The sequence below is a fragment of the Calidris pugnax genome, unplaced genomic scaffold (assembly GCF_001431845.1).
Source record: "Calidris pugnax isolate Ruff unplaced genomic scaffold, ASM143184v1 scaffold177, whole genome shotgun sequence".
Classification (NCBI taxonomy): domain Eukaryota; kingdom Metazoa; phylum Chordata; class Aves; order Charadriiformes; family Scolopacidae; genus Calidris; species Calidris pugnax.
The window spans coordinates 2,890,690-2,909,913 of record NW_015090909.1 but is presented as its reverse complement, the minus strand read 5'-3'; the positions used below and the strand labels follow the sequence as shown (position 1 = coordinate 2,909,913).

The window sequence follows — 19,224 nt, the reverse complement described above, 5'->3', positions numbered from 1 at the left end:
CTCTGTGATTTCTAAAGACTAACAAACTGACAAAAACCTTAATGCAAATAATTTCCAAGTGGGAGGAATGACTGCTTCTAGTAAGATCCAGCTCACTCCAGATATCCCATTAGCTTGAACAGGAGTAAAATGTAAACAAGGGGGTGACTTGACTCCTTATATTGATAAGTATGTGGATTTTTTGTTGTACGTAATTATCTTAGTTTAATAGAATCTCATACAAGTACTAATTTCATAGTAAAGATGTCTTTATTCCAAAATAATAATAATAATAATCATCATAATGTGTTAGCCAGACAGCTACAAAACATCTACACAAGACTTTGGTAAGAAATATTCATGGTAGCTTTTTCATAATTCCACAGCAAACAAAAACAATGAAGGAAACCTAAAAATGCAATCAACCTAGACTTTGTTTAAATTGTATGCTGCACACACAGAGTCCTACTGTACATTTGTTAAGCCCCCTAAGTTTTCTTTTATATTATGTGTAAAGATTCTACAGTTTGTATGTTAGAAAAAAACCCCAGACACACAATGCTAAAATCTGATAGTTGAGGTCTACAAAACTGGAGTGACATCTGTGCTTTCAGTTCAGCAGTATTATCCAGGAGATAAGAGAGATAACAGTTCTCATTTTTATTGACTGATAATCAGTGGCTATTACACTACTAGAAACTTTACAGTAACAATGCAATACTTCTACATATTGTATATCAGAGCTTTTTTTTTCTGAATAGAAAATCAACCTTATTTTTTCTTCATTTGTTTTTGTTTGTGGTTTTTTTTTTTACAAAATGTAACAAGCATAAATATTTCTTTTGTATCAAGTTAGAAGACAGACAAGTGACTTGTAAAATGTTTCAACAGAAAACAGTGTGAAAAGCTGAACCTAAGAAGGAATGATCACACGTTTCTGACCCAGTGCAATCTATGTTTTCATTTAATGTATTAACAAGGTGGGGGAAAAAATATTTCCAACATTCATAACTTTAATGAGCCTAAGAGAAATGACTGGAAATCACACTGAACAGCCTCCTAAGAGAAATAAAAAGGATATGGATAATCAAATTAGTAAGAACCACAGTGAAAGGAATGCCAGATTGTTTTAATGGACAATTTTGTGGGCACATTCAGAAAGATGCTGTGTATTTCCTACATACCTAAAGGCTTATTTAGACTATGTAACCTTTGGCAAAGGGAGTAATCAGAAGACGAAACAGCTTGATGAACTAGAACAAATATGAAAATAACTTAACATTGGTTTTAATTGATTATTTGCAGACACAGGCATGGTTTTGCAAGATTAGCCTAAAGAAGTGGTAAAGGTTGATGAGATAAAATATAGTCCATAAACGCATAGCATTTTTTTTTCCATTCAAGAGAAACCTTCTTCTTCTGCACCCTGTCCCACGCTCTCAAAGCCTACCAAAGCCACTCAGTCACACATTTCATAGTCAAAGTGAACTTTTTGAATTATTAGCCTCAGCTGGGACATCAGGCTTAGCAAGTGTGGCTCACAAGAGTAGGTAGTGTGTGGGTCTTGATTGCATTTGTAGCTCTGCCCAGGCTGAGTGCCTGGCATTAATCTCTGCACCCTTTCTCTGCAACCATCTGTTTCTTCACCTGAAATATGCTCAGCTGGTCATTCCTCCAGTATCCGTATCATTGCACTGTTTTTTGTTGGGTTGTTCTGTGTTTTTTTGGTCATAAAAGGATAACGTGCAAGGTAAGGTCATGAATACATTACTTAGGGACAGTCTTGCTGCTACACTGTAATGGCAGTGCTATAGAGACATAAGCTGCAGAATTTTTCAACAGGCACAAGGATGCAAACTATCTGAATTAATATTATTAAATAAGCCAAGCTGTGCAAAATGTAAAATGTTTGGTTGTAGCATTAAACCTTGTTGGATTCCGTTTTTCTCCTGGTTTGGTTCACTATGGGCTTGTACCCGCTTCATTTAGCAGTGGCAGGAGAGGCTTAACACTGCAGATGGTTCCATTACTTCCCTGGCTCTCCCCTCATCCCAGGTATTATAAAAGCTGCCAAATACCTTAAGGAGGGGGTGGGATGTGACAGCTGTGGAAGTCCTGAGCAGCCCTTGCAGTTTGCAGTGGAGAAATGGTGATGAGAAGCCCTACAGTGTAATGCAACCAGCCCGTCCAGGTACAGGGAGGTAATGAAAGGATTCCTGGTGGGGATGTCCAACAGCCTCCGTGGGTTGTGGTTCACATCACATGTGAACACTTAAAACCTGGGTGTCAGGTTCTCAGGATTGTTGACCAAGTGTTAAGGAAGTGAGTGAATTACTTAAGGCTGGTTTAAAGAGACTAGAAAATAAATTTCTCTCCATTCATTTCTCTCAAGCTTGTTTTAAGAGTTATCATCAACAGTCTTTATTTTCAGTGCATTGTTATTACTTATGTAGAGACATAGGTGTATACTGCCTTTCCTGGCTCAAAAGATAAACCATCGCCTTCATCTCTCATCTTTAATGTTAAATTGTTACACTTACAGAACGGTGTTATATTCCAATAGCAAGTGAAGCCCAAGGTCTCACTGGTCCTACACCTGGTTACATGGAGGGTTGAGTGCTAAACTCTGCAGGAGATGGTGCAAAATGGCAACAGCAATTAGCATGGTGAGGAGCTATTTCCTAATCTCTGGCAGTTTGTTGATTGCTCAGGTGGCCAGGACATTTATCCTGGCTCGTATATCTACAAATGAGTAACTCTCACAAATTTAGTAACTTTTAGATCCTCCTATACTCTGGGTAAAAAAAAAAAAAAAAACGCAAACAGAAACTACACTGCTGTAAAAATATATTTTGTCAATCTATAATTAGTATTTTAAGAGGCTGTCATTGTTTTATTTCAGAGGCCCCCTTCCCTTTGTTATAAGGGCTGCATGAGAACCTGGCTCACCTTTTCTCTACCGTGTTTGTTATATTACAAACCTCTTTCTCTCTTCACCTGTAATTAACATCCTCACAAACCTGAATCTAATTTTTTAGTGTCACTTATGTGGAAGTCTTTCTGTGACACAGCCGTTGTGAACCTCTGTGTTTGGTCTTAGTATCCATTTTGAGAGGCCGTGGATAGACTGAATGTGAGAATTTGGCATCCAAATATATTGTGACATTCATGTGTTTTCTTTGTGTGCTGTTTTGACTGACCATGTAGTGGGTAGACATCACTGTTGAGCGACACAAATTACTTAATTTTTTAAGTTTTAAAGAAACAAAGACCATGTTGTATGGACCATCTATCTATGTGAGGAAAAGTATATAGGATAATTAGTATAACTATCAGCTTAACCCAGTAGTGTAAAAAGATAAACATGCACCTTTAATATTATTGAACCAGCATTACTGAAATTACTCCTTGGCATAGTTGTGTAATCTTGTAGGCACTGCTTTGGATTTTCAAAATCAAATCGAGAGAGAAATCCCCCCACATATGAAACATGTCACTTTAACTTAGTTATGCTAATATGCATGCATCCCATGTCTTTACAAGTAGTATTTCTATATGGCTATTCCATGTCCACAGATATGTCTGTATTTTAGTTAAATGACTCGTAATGACTTACTATTTTTATGCATTAAGGGCTGGCTGGAGTACCAAAGATTTACTCTCAGCATACATCTGTGAGGAAATATTTATAAAATATATTTCTTGCACCAGCAAGACTAAAAAGCAAATCACACTGCAAAAATGAAAACTATTATACACTTTATATTTTTTTTTTTGTTTTAAAAACCAAACCAAGGTTGACTTTCCATTTAGCTCAGAGTGCATCACTTTGAAGCCTTGCATTAACAAGGATGAACATTACATGCTCTTAACTCCTTTTTGTCTCTGCAACTAGTAAACTGAGTGCTTTTGGACCTCTTCTTTACCATCATGTAGCGTTCCTGAATTCCACCTCCACAAAGTGTAGAACATTCTGTCCAAGCAGTCCATGGTTTCAGTCTACAAACTGCAAAAATAAGTAATTTGATTTAAGTTTTTACTATTTCAGTCTAACTTACATGTCTCAATATGCATACCACTATGCATGTGTGCACACTTACATCATTTGAATCTAAGACATTATATTGCCTAGTTTATTACAGTAGGAGTTAGAAAACCCCAGTTAAATATAATTAAGGTGCATTTGTCAAACACTGAAAAAATGTATTAAAAAAGAAATTTACTGTCTACATTATAAAACAGATAAAATTAAGAAACTTTTAAATGTCAGACAAGCATGAACCACAACTTAGCTGTAATTCCTATCCAGATAATGTAAACTATACCACAAGATATAATGTTTTATTTATTTGAGGCATCAGTGCTTGATAATACTGTCCCTTACTGAAATGCAGTCCGAGCAGATCTCTCAGAGCAGTCTGAGTCTGAATCAGATTATTGAGGTGGAAATTAATTAAGTTTTGAAATTCAGCATTGTTTCCAGGAACAAATACTTTCAAAGTTCAAAGGTAACTGGATGCAAAGATTATCACCCAGGTCTGCAGAAATTGCAATCAGTCCTTTGCCAGGTCTAAAACCTAATTTTTTTTCACATTCACCCTTTGTAGCGAAGAAGCTAAAATATTTTCGGTGACAGGATATGGACAGATATAAGCCTTTCTCCATTGTGCCCTAAACTTAAGTCACTCATTTTTGATGACAGGCAAACACCAAAAGTGGCTATGCTTTATTTCATTGCTAAAACTTCACCTAGACTGCAATGCTGAAAATAATTCTTGCAGCATGAATTGGAGCTGCTCACAAGGTCCTGTCATGCAGAAAAGACAACTATACATGAGTGTACTAAATAACGGTTTCACACTCACCTGGATATTGCTCACTATCTATATTTTTTTTTGCTTGTTCACTTCTCCTTTTCTCCCGGGCCTCTTTCCAGCGCCTCTTTTCCATACCTGGGCCTCTCAGGCACTTCCTTACTCGACATTTTGTACGTTGGACAGTTTCTGGGCATGCTGTTCCTCCAAACTGTGGTTCTATTTTAATCATTCTTGTCCTGATCATATGGCCCTTTCCACATGAAGTATTGCACTCGGACCACTGGGACCACTCTGTTAGTTCACAGTCAATGGCTGCAAAGAATAAGCAATATTACACGAAAGCTGTGAGATTTAAACACCTAGTCGATAAGAAACACAGAGATGTGCCTAATGAGCTTTTACATCCAAAATACATGGATGCAACTTAAGCCTTCAGTCTTTTCCATAAATTTGGTAAGGCTACACATCAAAATTTTTGGAGTCCATTTCTAGCAGAACTATTATTTGACACCTTCCTCAGTTTCTTTTTCAAGAGTGGTGCTGGCAGATCACTAAAATTACAAAGAACATATAAATATTCTTCTGTGCCTTCTTCAGTTTTCCATTCTGTACACCCATATGTCTGTTTTATAACGAAAAGCTGTTAAAAATTGAGTTATATTTACAAAGAATCTGATACCCCTGAGATCTAAGCCTTGCTTTACTGGTAGTGTTACGCAATGAGCAAGATTCAGTAATATCATTATTCCTTAAAAGTTTCCATCTTTCAGCACTACTTAAAAATTATAGCCCCGGTGAATAATAATCAAAATGTATTTCACATTATTTAAGAAAAGCTGAATTAGCAAATACAGTGTAAAAGCCTTTTTAACCAATACTTTCTGTGAAAAATAATTTAATTAGTTATAAAGGCTCATAAAGCAGCTGGCAACAGGACACTAAAAGCTATCATATCTTATTCATTCAGCAGTGCCTCAGGCTATCACGCTTCAAAAAGACTGCAATTTGCACCACCCAAGAAGAGGGGGATTTTAGTGGAGTAAGGTAAAAAAATCAATGCAGCTGTCTCTGCACCATCCACTGGCTCATATGATATTCCAGATTGCAAAGAGACATAGATCAGTAAAAACGGCTACGAGACAGTTCAGGGATGTATCAAAAATGGAGAGGGCCTCTTCTGTCCTCTTTCTGTGAGCTGAAAGAATCACACAGGTGATTTTAATCCTCCATTCCTTCCTTCCTAGCACACATTCTGCATTTGAGTCAAAACCAGGGTTTGTAATTCTGACTTATTTACTATTGGGAAGGGCACAAGCTGTTGCCCAAAGTTGTAGTGCGTTAAATATGCAGAAACTCTATACCCAAAGCAATATTGGTCATCGGCGTAGGGTTAAGGAAGGCAAGCTGAAATTAAGACATGGTCATATTCCAGCTCTCAATGGCTGAAACTGCATAATAAAATAAAATAAAATAAAATAAAATAAAATACAATAAAATTCCACAGTTGATAATACTTTTCATAGAATCATAGAATCATTGAGGTTGGAAGAGACCCTTGGGATCATGGAGTCCAACCATCTACCCTACTCTACAAAGTCTTCCCCTACACCATATCCCTCAGTACCGCATCTAAATGTCCCTTAAACACAGCCAGGGATGGTGACTCAACCCCCTCCCTGGGCAGCCTGTTCCAATGCCCGACCACTCTTTCTGTGAAAAATTCCTTCCTAATGTTCAATCTAAACCTACCCTGTTGGAGCTTGAAGCCGTTCCCTCTCGTTCTATTGTTAATTACCTGTGAGAAGAGACCAGCACCAACCTCTCTCTACAGTGTCCTTTCAAGTAGTTGTAGAGAGTGATGAGGTCTCCCCTCAGCCTCCTCTTCCTCATACTAAACAGCCCCAACTCCCTCAGCTGCTCCTCATACGATTTGTTTTCCAGCCCCCTCACTAGTTTCATTGCCCTCCTCTGCACTCGCTCCAGCACCTCGATATCTCTCTTGTATTGAGGTGCCCAGAACTGGACACAACACTCGAGGTGTGGCCTCACCAGTGCTGAGTACAGGGGCACAATCACCTCCCTACTTCTGCTGGTCACACTATTTCTAATACAAGCCAGAATGCCATTGGCTTTCTTGCCCCCCTGGGCACACTGTTGGCTCATATTCAGCCGTTTGTCAACTAGAACCCCCAGGTCTCTTTCCTCCAGGCAGCTCCAGCCACACTTCCCCCAGCCTGTAGCGCTGCAGGGGGTTGTTGTGCAGCTAAAGTGATGCTAAAAAGAAGTGATGCTAAAAACTGGTGTCAGAGTTTTGACCCATGGACTGTGACACACATAATTGGCCTCCTCTTTCCAGGGGGCTCCCCACACTTACGGCACTCAGGCAGCATGCATTTTTCTGCTTGTTCCAGCTCCTCGTTGCAGTCCCCAAGCTCAGCAGCAGATTTCAGCATCCTTTGCCGGGTTCGCATGCCCTTCCCACAGGTTACGCTGCAGTCACTCCATTCAGACCAAGGAGAGAGTAGACAGGGGATGGTATCTAATAAGAAAATAAAAAAGTAATGAATTATTGTTATATATAACTTACAAAGGTATACGCATTGAAAATAGTACAAGTGGAAAATGTTTTATCTGTCATCAACCAATTATACTTTGTTGTCACTTTGGACAAAATGAATCACAAGCTGAACAAGATTGCTGAAGCTCAGAAAACAATATATTAAATTGAAAGGTTTGCTTGGTTTTAATACCTTTTCTTTGCTATCTTTTTCTAAATCTTATTCATATCTGCAGAGTACCAGTGCTTCAGGGGAATAAATAGTTTAAGAAAGTATGCTTCAATCAGAACTCCTGTGAAAAAACCTGGATTGTTGCAGTGGACAGAACTGCAGGTCAAATTAATATACTTCAAATAGGTCAAATGTGATACTTCCACATTTTATCTACCAAAAATCTTTTTAAATTTAATTCTTTCAGCTTTTGATGAAAACCTTAACATTTCTTAAGAAATTAAAAACAATTTTAAGTCACAGTAAGGGTGAGATGGGCTGACTGCACAAAAGGAGCACCTCAATTTCTGAACTGTTCATGAGCTGAAAGGAGAGGGCACTATTTGATTGTAGCCTGATAATGTAATATACCTCATATTCCATAAATTAGAGTTGCTTAGGTATGGCTTGCTAATATACACATCACTGTGTGGGTATTATAGTAATAGGATACTGCTGAATATTTTTTATGGATACTCTTGATGGTGAACGTGGTATTTAATGCACATTCCCTAAGGGATCTAATCCTAAGAAGAAAAAGCAGCGTTGCTTCTGGTGTAGCTGTATTCTTTGTGTGTGTGGTGGAGCAATGTGAAATGATGCCCCTCTTTGTAGCAGAGGAGAGAAACTCATGGACACTTACGGCATTCTGGCATCATGCATTTCTCAGCCTCTGTGGTTTCGGCCTTGCACATAGATCCATCAGCAGGAGTCATCTTGATCATTCTGTGCCTTCTCTTCATCCCTGTGCCACAGCTGGCACTGCATTCATCCCACTCTCCCCATTCCGTGACGAGGCAGCTGCTCGGGGCTATTCAAAATGGAGAAAGAAAATGGTTTGCTAGTAGAGCTCATATAAAAAAATGGTTTGGGCAGTGCTTCTACTATAGGCTGGATTTTACAAAGCTAAATAAAATACTTACAACATTCCTCATTTACAATACATTTTTCGGTCTCTTCAGTAGGCACTTTGCACATAGAGCCATCTTCAGGGAATTGTTTTACATATCTCTCTCTAGAGCGCGTTCCCATTCCACAGGAAACACTACAGGGGGACCATGTAATCCAGTCAGACATCATGCAAGTGGAACCATCTAAAATACAGAGAACCATTTCAATTGCTAATACCAACAGAACTGCTGATAAGTCTGTAACTGCCTATTTGTGTGCAGTATTACTTTATGCTGCCTCTCACATTCTCTCCTCTCCACTATTGCTTACTTTACTCCTTTCCTTTATATTCTGCATGCACCAACCCAAATGAACTGCAGAACTGACTAGAGAGAGTTTCAATTTGTGTTCTTCAACAATTATTGCCTCTGTAACCCAAATCACACAGCAACCAACAGCTTTAAGAACTTTAAAGGAAAAATAAACACTACAAGGTGTTTTTCTGCTCCACTCTTTCCTCTTGATTACCTTCATCACTGCAGCCTGGACCCATACATGGCTGAAAATCTTGGGTATCTGGGCAGGGCACACTGAGGTCCAGCTGAGCTTTAAGCATTCTCTGCCTCATCCTCTTGCCCTTTTCACAGGTGGAAGAGCTGCAGGCTGACCACGGGGACCAGTTGGAATATATACATGTCTCAGGGGTATCATCTAAAAAGTAAGAAAAGGCAGTGAACATTAAAAATAGATCGTCCTCCATTTGCTTCTCTTTACTTGGCTGGTGACTGCTTTAGATGCTAGTAGGTTAAATTCTTTCATCCTGCACTCTATCTTCTCTGTTTTTAACCCAAAGGAAAAAAAATGACTAATTGCCAAATTTCATTTTAAAAAAAATTATTATTTGAACCCCCCAAAGGCTTCTCTTACTGCTTTTTATTGTTATTGTCATCTTCCACGTACGCATGCAATTTCTTTGCTGTGTAAGGGAAGGCTAAGAGTAGATACAGAAAAGATGAAGACCTAAATCACTTTTTGCTTTTGCTTCACAGTCAGTTTTGTACTTTATCTAGAAATGACAGTGGAGAATGGAAAAAAAAAAAATAAATTAGTACAGCACAAACTAATTTAAAATGTACCTTCTTCTTTTTCCTCTGGTGCTAGATCTGCCACAATATCATCTATGTTATCGGGTACGATATTGCATTGCTCCCCCTGCAAAGAAACGATTGTGGAGATTGGATACAGGAAACTCATATGTGTATGCAGTGAGAGGGGCTAAAACACTATACTGTGAGGCACTGTTCATCTGCAGCACTTTTTTCTCTTCTGATTCCTATGTATACTTAAAAAAGTCCCCAGTGTATGCCTAAAACATTCCCCAATTACTGCATCTCCCGATGCAGTAATTACCAGAAGTAGGAGAAATAATAAGACAGTTTTAGTTCTTTTCTGCCATTAACTTTGTTGTGGGTAGATTTGGGGGGAAGAGGAAAGATTGTTTTTTTGATTTATGAAGAGGAGTTTTTCGCTTGCTTGAGAATTTTAGATATGTTTATTTTTATATATATATATATTATACCTTGCGTGCAATTCTCTCAATGACAACTCTGGCTACCAGCTTGATAGATCCTCCTTCTGGATCATAAAATGGACTTTGAGGATGATCTAAGCTTGTCAGTGGCCTGATCTTCTCTTGAGGCACTGTAGGTTTGTTAGGAGACTGCAATCAAAAAGAAAAAAAATGTTAGAAAGAAAACTAATAATTATTAGTAATAGCACAATTCATCTGCAGAAATTAAAACTTCTCAAAAATGCTATATTGGGAAATTACAACATAAGATGAACTCTGTACATTTGTACTTAATGGTAAGGAGTTGCTTGGTTTGTTTTTTTGTAAGGAAGCACTTCTCTAACACTATGGGATTCAACCCTGAAGCTGGGTTCACAATAAGAGGTATGCCTTGTTGTGTGGTTAGATAACTACATTAATAAAAACAAAATCATAATACCTCCAGAACTGCATTATAACTGGAGAAATTCATTAGCTTTAAAAGAGACTGGTCTGAATGAAAAAAACAACCAACTTCTGTCATCTAAAAATGTGCGTGGTACATGGAGTCTGTGTCATACATGTGGTGTTTGAGGATGTAACTAGTCTTACCTAACTTCAGCTGTCTCTATGGTCTGTATAGACACGTAGTGTAGGTATCCTTGTCACCTATGGAGACCTAACCCATTCAGTAATTTGATGTAACTCATTTGGTCAAAAACAGGACTTTACCTGAGGATGATGTGAATCTCTTCCTAGACTGAGAGAGTGAAGGAGACAGAGAAAATGGATGATTATAGAGTCTCGTGCCGATGAGAAGTCCAGAGTTTCAATCCCTGCTGTAAGGAATAGTTAAGTTTTCTTTGCCAAGCAGAATACTTGGCATTGAGTTGAAACAGTAGAAAACTCAAGCTGATGTGGCTGCTGATGGCACACAGATGTGTATCAAAGGGCTTGGACACCTTAGCGCTTAGTTTTGAGCAAACCAGATCCTCCATTTATTCAATAGGTGAATATAATAATATGCCAGGTGAATGTAATATTATCCATTATTAATAATGTTCAGAGAATTCAGACACAATGACTAACAGTAACTGTAGCTAGCATCTGTCCAAATGACTTTTAATCCATTGTAAGCAAATTTTTTACTGGAGTAGCATTAAGGCAGATCCGGTGTTACCACGTATCCAATAGCTCTCGTTCTTCACTGCTTTAAGGTGACATTTTAAATACATGACAAATAGTCCACATACCTCATAGGTCACGCCGCTGTCTGTGCCAGCATCCCAGGGTATTAAATCCTGAACGACTTTCTGAACCCAGCCACAATCCTTGGTACAGAGGTCCTCGGCAGACAGGCCCACGTTCCAGTCCGGGCTGGGGCCCAGCATGGTGAGGAAGGACATCAGGTGGCGGTGACGGTCCACAGAAAACTCAGCAGAGGGAGCAGCTCTCCTGCAAATTGGCCAGAGGAAGACTTATTAACAAATGAATTCAAGTTTGCTGTCAGAGGGGAATGTAACTGCTGCTTCAAACTGTGAAACACTGAACGCTGGCATGACGCTGTCTGGTGTGTGGAGATGGAGAGGCAGGAGAAGGCTTCAGCATTTCGGAGGTTTTGTCTCCATGTACCACCTGAGGAACTGCTCTGATATCATTCAAGGAGATTTACAGTTTAATGGGTGAGAGAGATGTAGCAATAAAGAGCTGCAGGAGCATGATAATATTTTAGTCGTTTAATAATAATAAAAAAATCTGTTACAACAATTAAAAAAAAGTTGAAGTGAAATAGCAGAGAAATACCCCGAGATCTTGATTGCTGGGATATTTTTGTCACCAACCTCTGCCCCTCAAGATAATACAAATTCCAATGCCAAAAGTGCTACTGTATGTGTGTGAAAAAGCACTCATTAATAGAGTTCTAGTGCTCATGGATGTGAGAGATTAATGGCCGCTGCCAGCCCTAGAGAGTTCAGCCAAGCCTTCTGCAGGTGTCTGCCAGAGTTTGTGAAAACGCCTCTGTTCATCCAGCCTTTGTCAGCCCTTCCCTCAGGAAGAAATCACGCTGCATCACACACTGCTCCCTGACGCCTGTGAACAACTGTGGCATTCCTATACAAATGGAAAACAGAATGCAAAATAAAAACCTGAAGTGGAGGTTTCTCTTCACAGATGAAAAGCTGGACCCCTTCACGGTGTCCTCATGAGCAACAACAAATGATGAGTGATTTAAAATGTAATTTTGGCAATTCTGCTCTACCAAGTTCTGGTCTGATATTAACCCAAGTTTTCTTCAGTTACAGGACTTGGATCAATAGTCAAGTTGGTTTATTCTTTTTCCATTTTTATGCCAAAATATACTGCTTTATGAGCATCTAAACACTATGCTTATTTTTAATGTAAGTTTTTTTTTTTTTTTTACAGTGTTATTCATCTTCCCTTTTTGGGTTAGGTAGCTGTGTATATATAACATACACTGTGCTTCTCTAGTGATAAGGAGTTCATTATTCCTATAAATGCTTGTGTCCCTGTGACACTGTGGTATTTCATTTGTGTAATATTTCTGGCTCACAGCACTCTCAGCACATTAGAAAAAAACCAGAACAGCCCAAAGACAATGATTTTGAGTAGTTAGCATGCTGTTTCAAATGTAAGATGTCTAAGTAACTAACTAACACTCAGAGTCCTTCTTGAGTTGCTGTAATTAAGGAAATAGGCTGATCTAAGGCATCATCAATAACTACTACCTAGGCATAGGGATAGGCACTGATTTGCCTTATACAACAGAGATCTTTGGGTGTTGGGTTTTTTTTTTTAATAAAATGACAGATTTAATATGTTTCCAGTATCCACATGAATGATGACTTTATGAAGCTGGCAGGAAGCCAGATCCTTCCACGGATACTTCAACAACACATCTGGCTTAAGTGTCCTAAGACTGGCCTATGGATCTTCCTGAAGGAAACTAGTGTAAAAATGTATTCAAGTGCACCCTAAACCCGACATTTTTCATACCTGTATTGTTAACGTGCTTGATAAAACAGGAATGTAGATCGTCTTCTTTATCTCTGCTTTCAATACAAGTATATATTCCCATTTCAAGGCTTTTAAACTTTAAGAAAGTGTTCTTCTGTGACAGGTTGAGCACTTTGCTAATGCACACAGGGAAAGCCTAAAGTTTGTAACTGATGTGAATTTCTCATCAGAGACAACTATGTCTGTTTTCCTTCCACCACACATGTACATGCATAAAAACAGTGGTAAATACCAGTTGCAAAGCAAATCCTAAACATTAGGTAAGGTCTGGGTGACAAGCTTGAGAGCCCCACAGAGTTGGGGAATCCTGCTTTTGGCTAAAGCAGACAGTACTTTTCCACTGTGAGCCTGATCAGGCTGCTGACAATTCCTGTCACGTACTACAGAGTGAAGCAAGGTACCAGATAGTGTCCTGCATCCTAATGTTTTCCATTGTCTTGATTTTTATTCTATTTTCTTTTTTTTTTCAGCATGATTTAGATCTCTAGCTATAGGGATGCCATACACTGGGAAGCATAAGAAAATGCTCTTTCCCCCCTGTTGTTTTGTTCTGTTGGTTTTATTGTGGGTGGGTTTTGGTTTGGTTTTTTTGGAGGTTTGGGGGTTTTTTTGGAGGTTAAAAGAGCAGAAACATGATTTTGCTTTACAAGTATTTTTCCCTAAGTGACAATCTAGTTGCTATCACTGCTGAGAGTTGGGAGGGGGGTTAAGAAAGTCTTTGACAAGCCAACAGAAAACTTGCTGCAAGACATATTTTTGAGGGTTGAATCAATACTGTTGTGTTCTACTGCTATCCCCGTAAAAGGTAACAGAGCACACACAGGTAAGGTGGCTGTGGAGAGTTACTGGATAGAAATAGTAAAAATAATCTTTTTCACAATAAAACTTTGAGGTTATACCTTTTGGCTTAATATTTGATCAGTATGCAAGGAAAAGAAGTAGAAAAAGGCAGCTCGAGCATGTCTCTATGATACTAACTAGCTCTACAAATAAGACAATGATAGGGCTGAAACTGTATGGTTAGAATCAATGTGAGTTTTACTACTGGATGCTGTATGTACTATATTCATATAAGAAAGCCATTTGCTTCACTCGTGCATAAAGCATTTTCCAGGAACTCCAAAGCCTATTATGTAAGGACAGATTTGACCATGAAAAGCATCTGTTTCTCCACTGCAAAGTGCAATGTACTGCAGAGAATCTCTTGCTAGCTGTTAAACTCACCAGGCTGGCCACTAGAAGTGATTCTAGCTGTGGCAGCACAAATGCAAATAATTTTTTTTTTTCAAATAAATTAAAACAATGCATTAGATGCTTGTTATGCAGCAGTGGAGGAAAAGCCTGAAATATCTTCAGAATTACTAAATTAAAACAATGCATTAGATGCTTGTTACGCAGCAGTGGAGGAAAAGCCAATAGCCTGAAACATCTTCAGAATTATTGACTTTGTGCAGCGCTTCATAGTTACCAGAGTTTTAACTTCAGTTGTGGGTAAAAAGTAATGTTGTGATTAAGTGGGCATATTAGAGAGAACAGGAGAGCATAAAATACTAATTGTTATGATAGCTGTTTGAAATAAAATTCTAATTCAGGTAGTCATATATTTTACACTGAGGGGAAAATATCTGATTGATTCCGTGGGTTTAATAACTATATGGAGCGTATGGTAGTTTGAAATAGCATAGACCTCTCCAGGTTTCTGCACTGAGCTGTATTAAGGTGTAATTGCCCTAAGCCTGTTCCTAGAGTCAGGCTACCAGATTCATCTGAGTATACCAGGATCTGATCTCACTTGTGCAGAAGATAATGTAGTAGCCTTTTCAGATAAGAAGACAAAAGTGTGCACACAAGAGACCTGATGACTACTGGAGGAGGTAGAGAGTTGAGAGCACTGTGAGCCACATTGCCCCTTGTGTAGCGTCAGTTCTGGGTGGTGCTGATGATATAAAACCACTATTTTTTAAGCTGAGAATTTAGCAGATTACATCGATAATGAAAACTGCATATTTTAGGGAAATAGTAAATGAATTGCCTATTATACCTCTAGTCAGCAAAAGGAACATCCTTCTTTTTTTTAAGGCTTACACTACATCCCATATATACTGTCTAGGATGAACAATCTATTTATTCATCTTTAGAACTTTTCACTATTGATACAAATAACATGAGCATGCAAATATATTTCACACCCTTGAACTTCCAACCCTGCACCTCCTGCCTACCAGCAGCACCTACACAACATCTGCTTTACTGCATAAACTTTAGAATCTTAACGTCCTGAAAAGTGCACGAGCTTCAAAGAAAAGAAATGAAGAAAACGAAGATCTAAAACTGAATGAAAAATTCTACCCTCCTAGAAGTCTGCAACTAATAGAACAAATTAGATGCATATTTAACTGATGTATTATTAAGAAAACTATTTAGGAAGCAATGCAAAAGAATTAGGACTATTACATGGACAACAAAGTTTTATGAGGAGATATCAACACCTGAATATAAAAACAGAATTTCAGAGTTGCACAGAAGGAGGGGGAGGATCCTTCTTAAGTTCTGCTTAAATTCAGGGCAGGCAAGTGTTTAACCTAATGAATAATTTAAACAAGTGCATGTTCCAAAAGAGCCAGAGGAAAAAAAGCCACCATCTACAATAAAATGAACACTAAGTCAATGAAATTTGCCTGACATCCATACGAAAAGTTGAAAAGCACTTCAGTGCCAACCTGTTTTTGTCTCTGAGCACCAAATTAGAGGAGGTGACAGAGTTTGGCTGTTTAGTTTCATAATGAAAGAAAACAGAAAGGCACAACAAATTTTATCCATTTACCTTTTGGACTACAAAAAGGCCTGCATAACTACCTCTTACTTTGCTGTATGTATTGAAATGAGAAAACCAGCTAAAAGAGAGGGATATGTAATTGCATACACAACTAAGGGCTAACATCATTACCACTGACATTAAAACCACTAATCAGAACAAACAAATGCTGTTCTAGAATATCATTAGAATACTTTTAAAAAGCATTACAAAAGGCAGGGACTTTGTGCAGCACATCTTTCAGACATTTCCATATTGTCACATAAACATAACTGGATTGCTACTTTAGAGAATAATATTATTCATTAGTAAACCAACTCTATGATTTAATACCTTCAGAATGGGTATACCATAATGACATGATTAACAAATGGGAACAGGCTCTCCTTGATGAAAAAAAATTCTCAGATATCTCAAGTTAGGATTGCATTTTCTGAAAACTGCTGATTTTTGTGCATGTTCTTTGCAGATTGTCACAACCCAGTTAGGTGTGGTTATCCCACATGGTGCTGGCAACACTCAGGCCTGTTTAGAATAACTTCATGTCACTTCTTAGATCACTTACTGTGCATTTACAATCAAAATATGTTTCAGGAATCCTTTTGCAATTTATGGCATTACTGCATTTTTATCCAGGCCAGGCTGACTTCAAAGCCAAAGGGCTCCAACTTCAGAAAACTTCTCTCTTCTTCACTTCCTAAGAGTTTTGGGTCTACAATTTGTCTGCCAAGAGCAATTACAGCTATATTGACAAAGGAAATCCTACGGGATGTTGTAAGAGTGCTGTTGCTTTACACCTCCTGTTCACCTGGGTAATCTACCAAGCCCTGACCATGCCCTGTTTGTCCCAAGAAACAGTGATGAGGGATCAGTTCTTCAACACAACATAAGTGCCATCACAGCCAGATTTCTGATCCTTTCCTCTCCCATTAACGGTATCAGATAAACAGCACAATTATTTATCAGACTGTTTTAGCAATGAATGGTGGTTTGCTATCAGTTTAATTTATTCTGAGTGTTAGACTACAGCAAATACTGCCTTTTAACAAAAATTACTATGAGGCTATTTATTGGAATATCTACAAAATATAGATATTCCTTAAAATTCCTTTCAAATATTTTTAAATAGGATTGTTATACATTTGAAAACCATTTATTTTGCAAGTGTTAAAAGCTCGGAATTTCATTTTACATTTCCCTGGTCCCAGTGTAATCTCTGAAGATGTCCAGCATCTCACCACATTTTTTAATACAATACACATTCCATTTCATTCAGCATCTCTATCCACCTAAACTACATATGCCTTTGGTGTCTGGAGATGTGAATTAGAGTACATGTTTAATTATCTTTACATTAATAACAATGGAGATAACAATTGGAAGTTTGAAATTTTGCATACAGATTTCTGTTCACTAGAAATTTAAATGGCAATTTTTTAAAGTTACTATTTGCACAGTTAGACATATAATTGCGTGAAAATAAGGCATAAACTATTGCTCATGAAATTATAAAGGGAAATTATTTTGGCTCAAGGAAAGACAACAGATGGTTGGGAAATAATCATGAAACAGTAACTACCAATGGGAGGAACACGTAAAGAAACCAAAAGCAAGGATAGAATGGGATGAGTAAGTTTGATTTAATTGGATGGCCATTAATTTCCATGAACAATTAGTATAAAGTTCTTGCAGTGATTGTTCTTAGTTAAATCTTTTCTATGTTTTACTACTTGACTTTTTTCCTTGCCTAGTGACATTTGAATTTTAAACAGAAAGTAAATGGTAAGTGATAGAAAATGGAACTGCCATATGTGCTTGCTCTGACAAAAAATGATCGCTACAATTTTATTTTTTTTTTCTTTTCCAACAAACACATATGTTCTTCCTTACTTTTTTGAGATTGAATTATGAATTTCTTAATGTGGGTGTCAGACCATCTGTCAAACAATGAAGTTTCCCTAAGTCTCAATAATGCACATAACACTTAATACGTTAATTCTTTTTATAAGAATGATGTCGTTTTGTGATTAGGTTTTTTTAGTCAACACTCAATAAATGTATATAACTATAAATGCAAAGACTGAGGTAAACACAATACATTATAGTAGTAAGTGACTTCATGCTAGGACAGATAGAAATTTGCAACCTTTTGCTGCTAGTATACAACCCAGCATTATTGAATCCTGTTTTCTGTGAAAAAAGGGAGAACGTGGAGCTCTGTAGAGCCACTAAAACAGAGTAACCAAGTTGCGAGGGCAGCGTATGGTGTTTGCTTTACTCATCCTTGCTACGTTCCTAAAATAGTAATAAAATGGAAATTCATATGATTAAAGCTTTTATCTTATATTAATTATCCAAATATATACATGTATTTTGAGCTTAATTACACCCATCCTCAAATTTAGATGAATTATAAAAACCAGTAAAAATGCTAATTATTGTATAGAGATATTTAATTATTTTTTTTTCCTGAGATTTACTTCAAGTAGTTCTTTTGGTTTTGGTGAAACAAAAATTTCTGGCTTTTGGATAAAATTTAGAATTTATATTTAAAAAAAAATCTAAACCCACTGGGAATACTTTCTGTTTTCAATGTGAAACCATAGATTTACCATTTAGATCCAATTATCATGTAAAAGCTTTCATTTTGAAGTCAAAGCCTTTTAACAAAAGTGTTGATTAGCTCTGCTGATGCATATAAACTGCTCACTCAACGTAAATGACTCCTGCATACAGAAGTGTCAGCAAACTCCTGACAGCTATGAAACTTCCAAAGTACTTCAAGTCATACAAGCAGGGATTGCCTCCTGGTTTAAGGAAAATAGTGGCAATTAAGTCAGAATATCAACAGTGTGGAGGAATTATTCACCCCAAGAAGGATATACCACAGGAATTTTTCTGAACTAAAATAGAGTTTACCCATTAGACAAAGGCAAAGCTGGAGCACTCAGAGTTGTTTGCCAGTTCCAGAGGGATTTATGTATTTGCCTTCATGTTATCAGAAGTTACAACTGACTTTTTCCCTATATGTGTTTTTTCTATATCAGATGCATTTATGCATTACTATTTCTGATTAGACTGGGGGCTAGAATTCTTCTATTTTTGAAAATATTAAACTTCACTGGATTAATCCCAGCTATCTATAAAATCATAAAAGGAGAAAATAGCTGAACTAGACACATCACGTTGCCATAGAAACAAGCAAATCTGTCAGGCCTTTTCATTCCTCTCATTTTGTACAGAAAATCTACAAACTTTGAAAATGTTTCCTAGTACTATACTGTCATTTTGTGGAAGGAAACTTCATTTACATCTGGATTGACTGATACTGGTTTTTAGCCCATTTTAGGATAGACAGCACAATGTGAC

General features: G+C 37.6%; 1 protein-coding gene across 1 annotated transcript in view; it reads right to left on the bottom strand.

Moving 5' to 3' along the window:
- Positions 1-3,761: 3,761 nt before the first annotated feature.
- The window catches only part of SPON1 (spondin 1, extracellular matrix protein), a 199,571-nt gene continuing 184,108 nt past the window's right edge, over positions 3,762-19,224 (bottom strand). The window contains exons 8-16 of the mRNA XM_014949274.1: positions 11,258-11,459; positions 10,035-10,175; positions 9,592-9,667; positions 8,984-9,166; positions 8,488-8,658; positions 8,208-8,375; positions 7,171-7,335; positions 4,845-5,108; positions 3,762-3,985 (exon numbers count right to left, since the gene is read on the bottom strand). Coding sequence (XP_014804760.1) covers positions 3,822-3,985; positions 4,845-5,108; positions 7,171-7,335; positions 8,208-8,375; positions 8,488-8,658; positions 8,984-9,166; positions 9,592-9,667; positions 10,035-10,175; positions 11,258-11,459 — 1,534 coding nt within the window. The 3' untranslated portion in view covers positions 3,762-3,821. The remainder of the gene's footprint in view (positions 3,986-4,844; positions 5,109-7,170; positions 7,336-8,207; positions 8,376-8,487; positions 8,659-8,983; positions 9,167-9,591; positions 9,668-10,034; positions 10,176-11,257; positions 11,460-19,224) is intronic.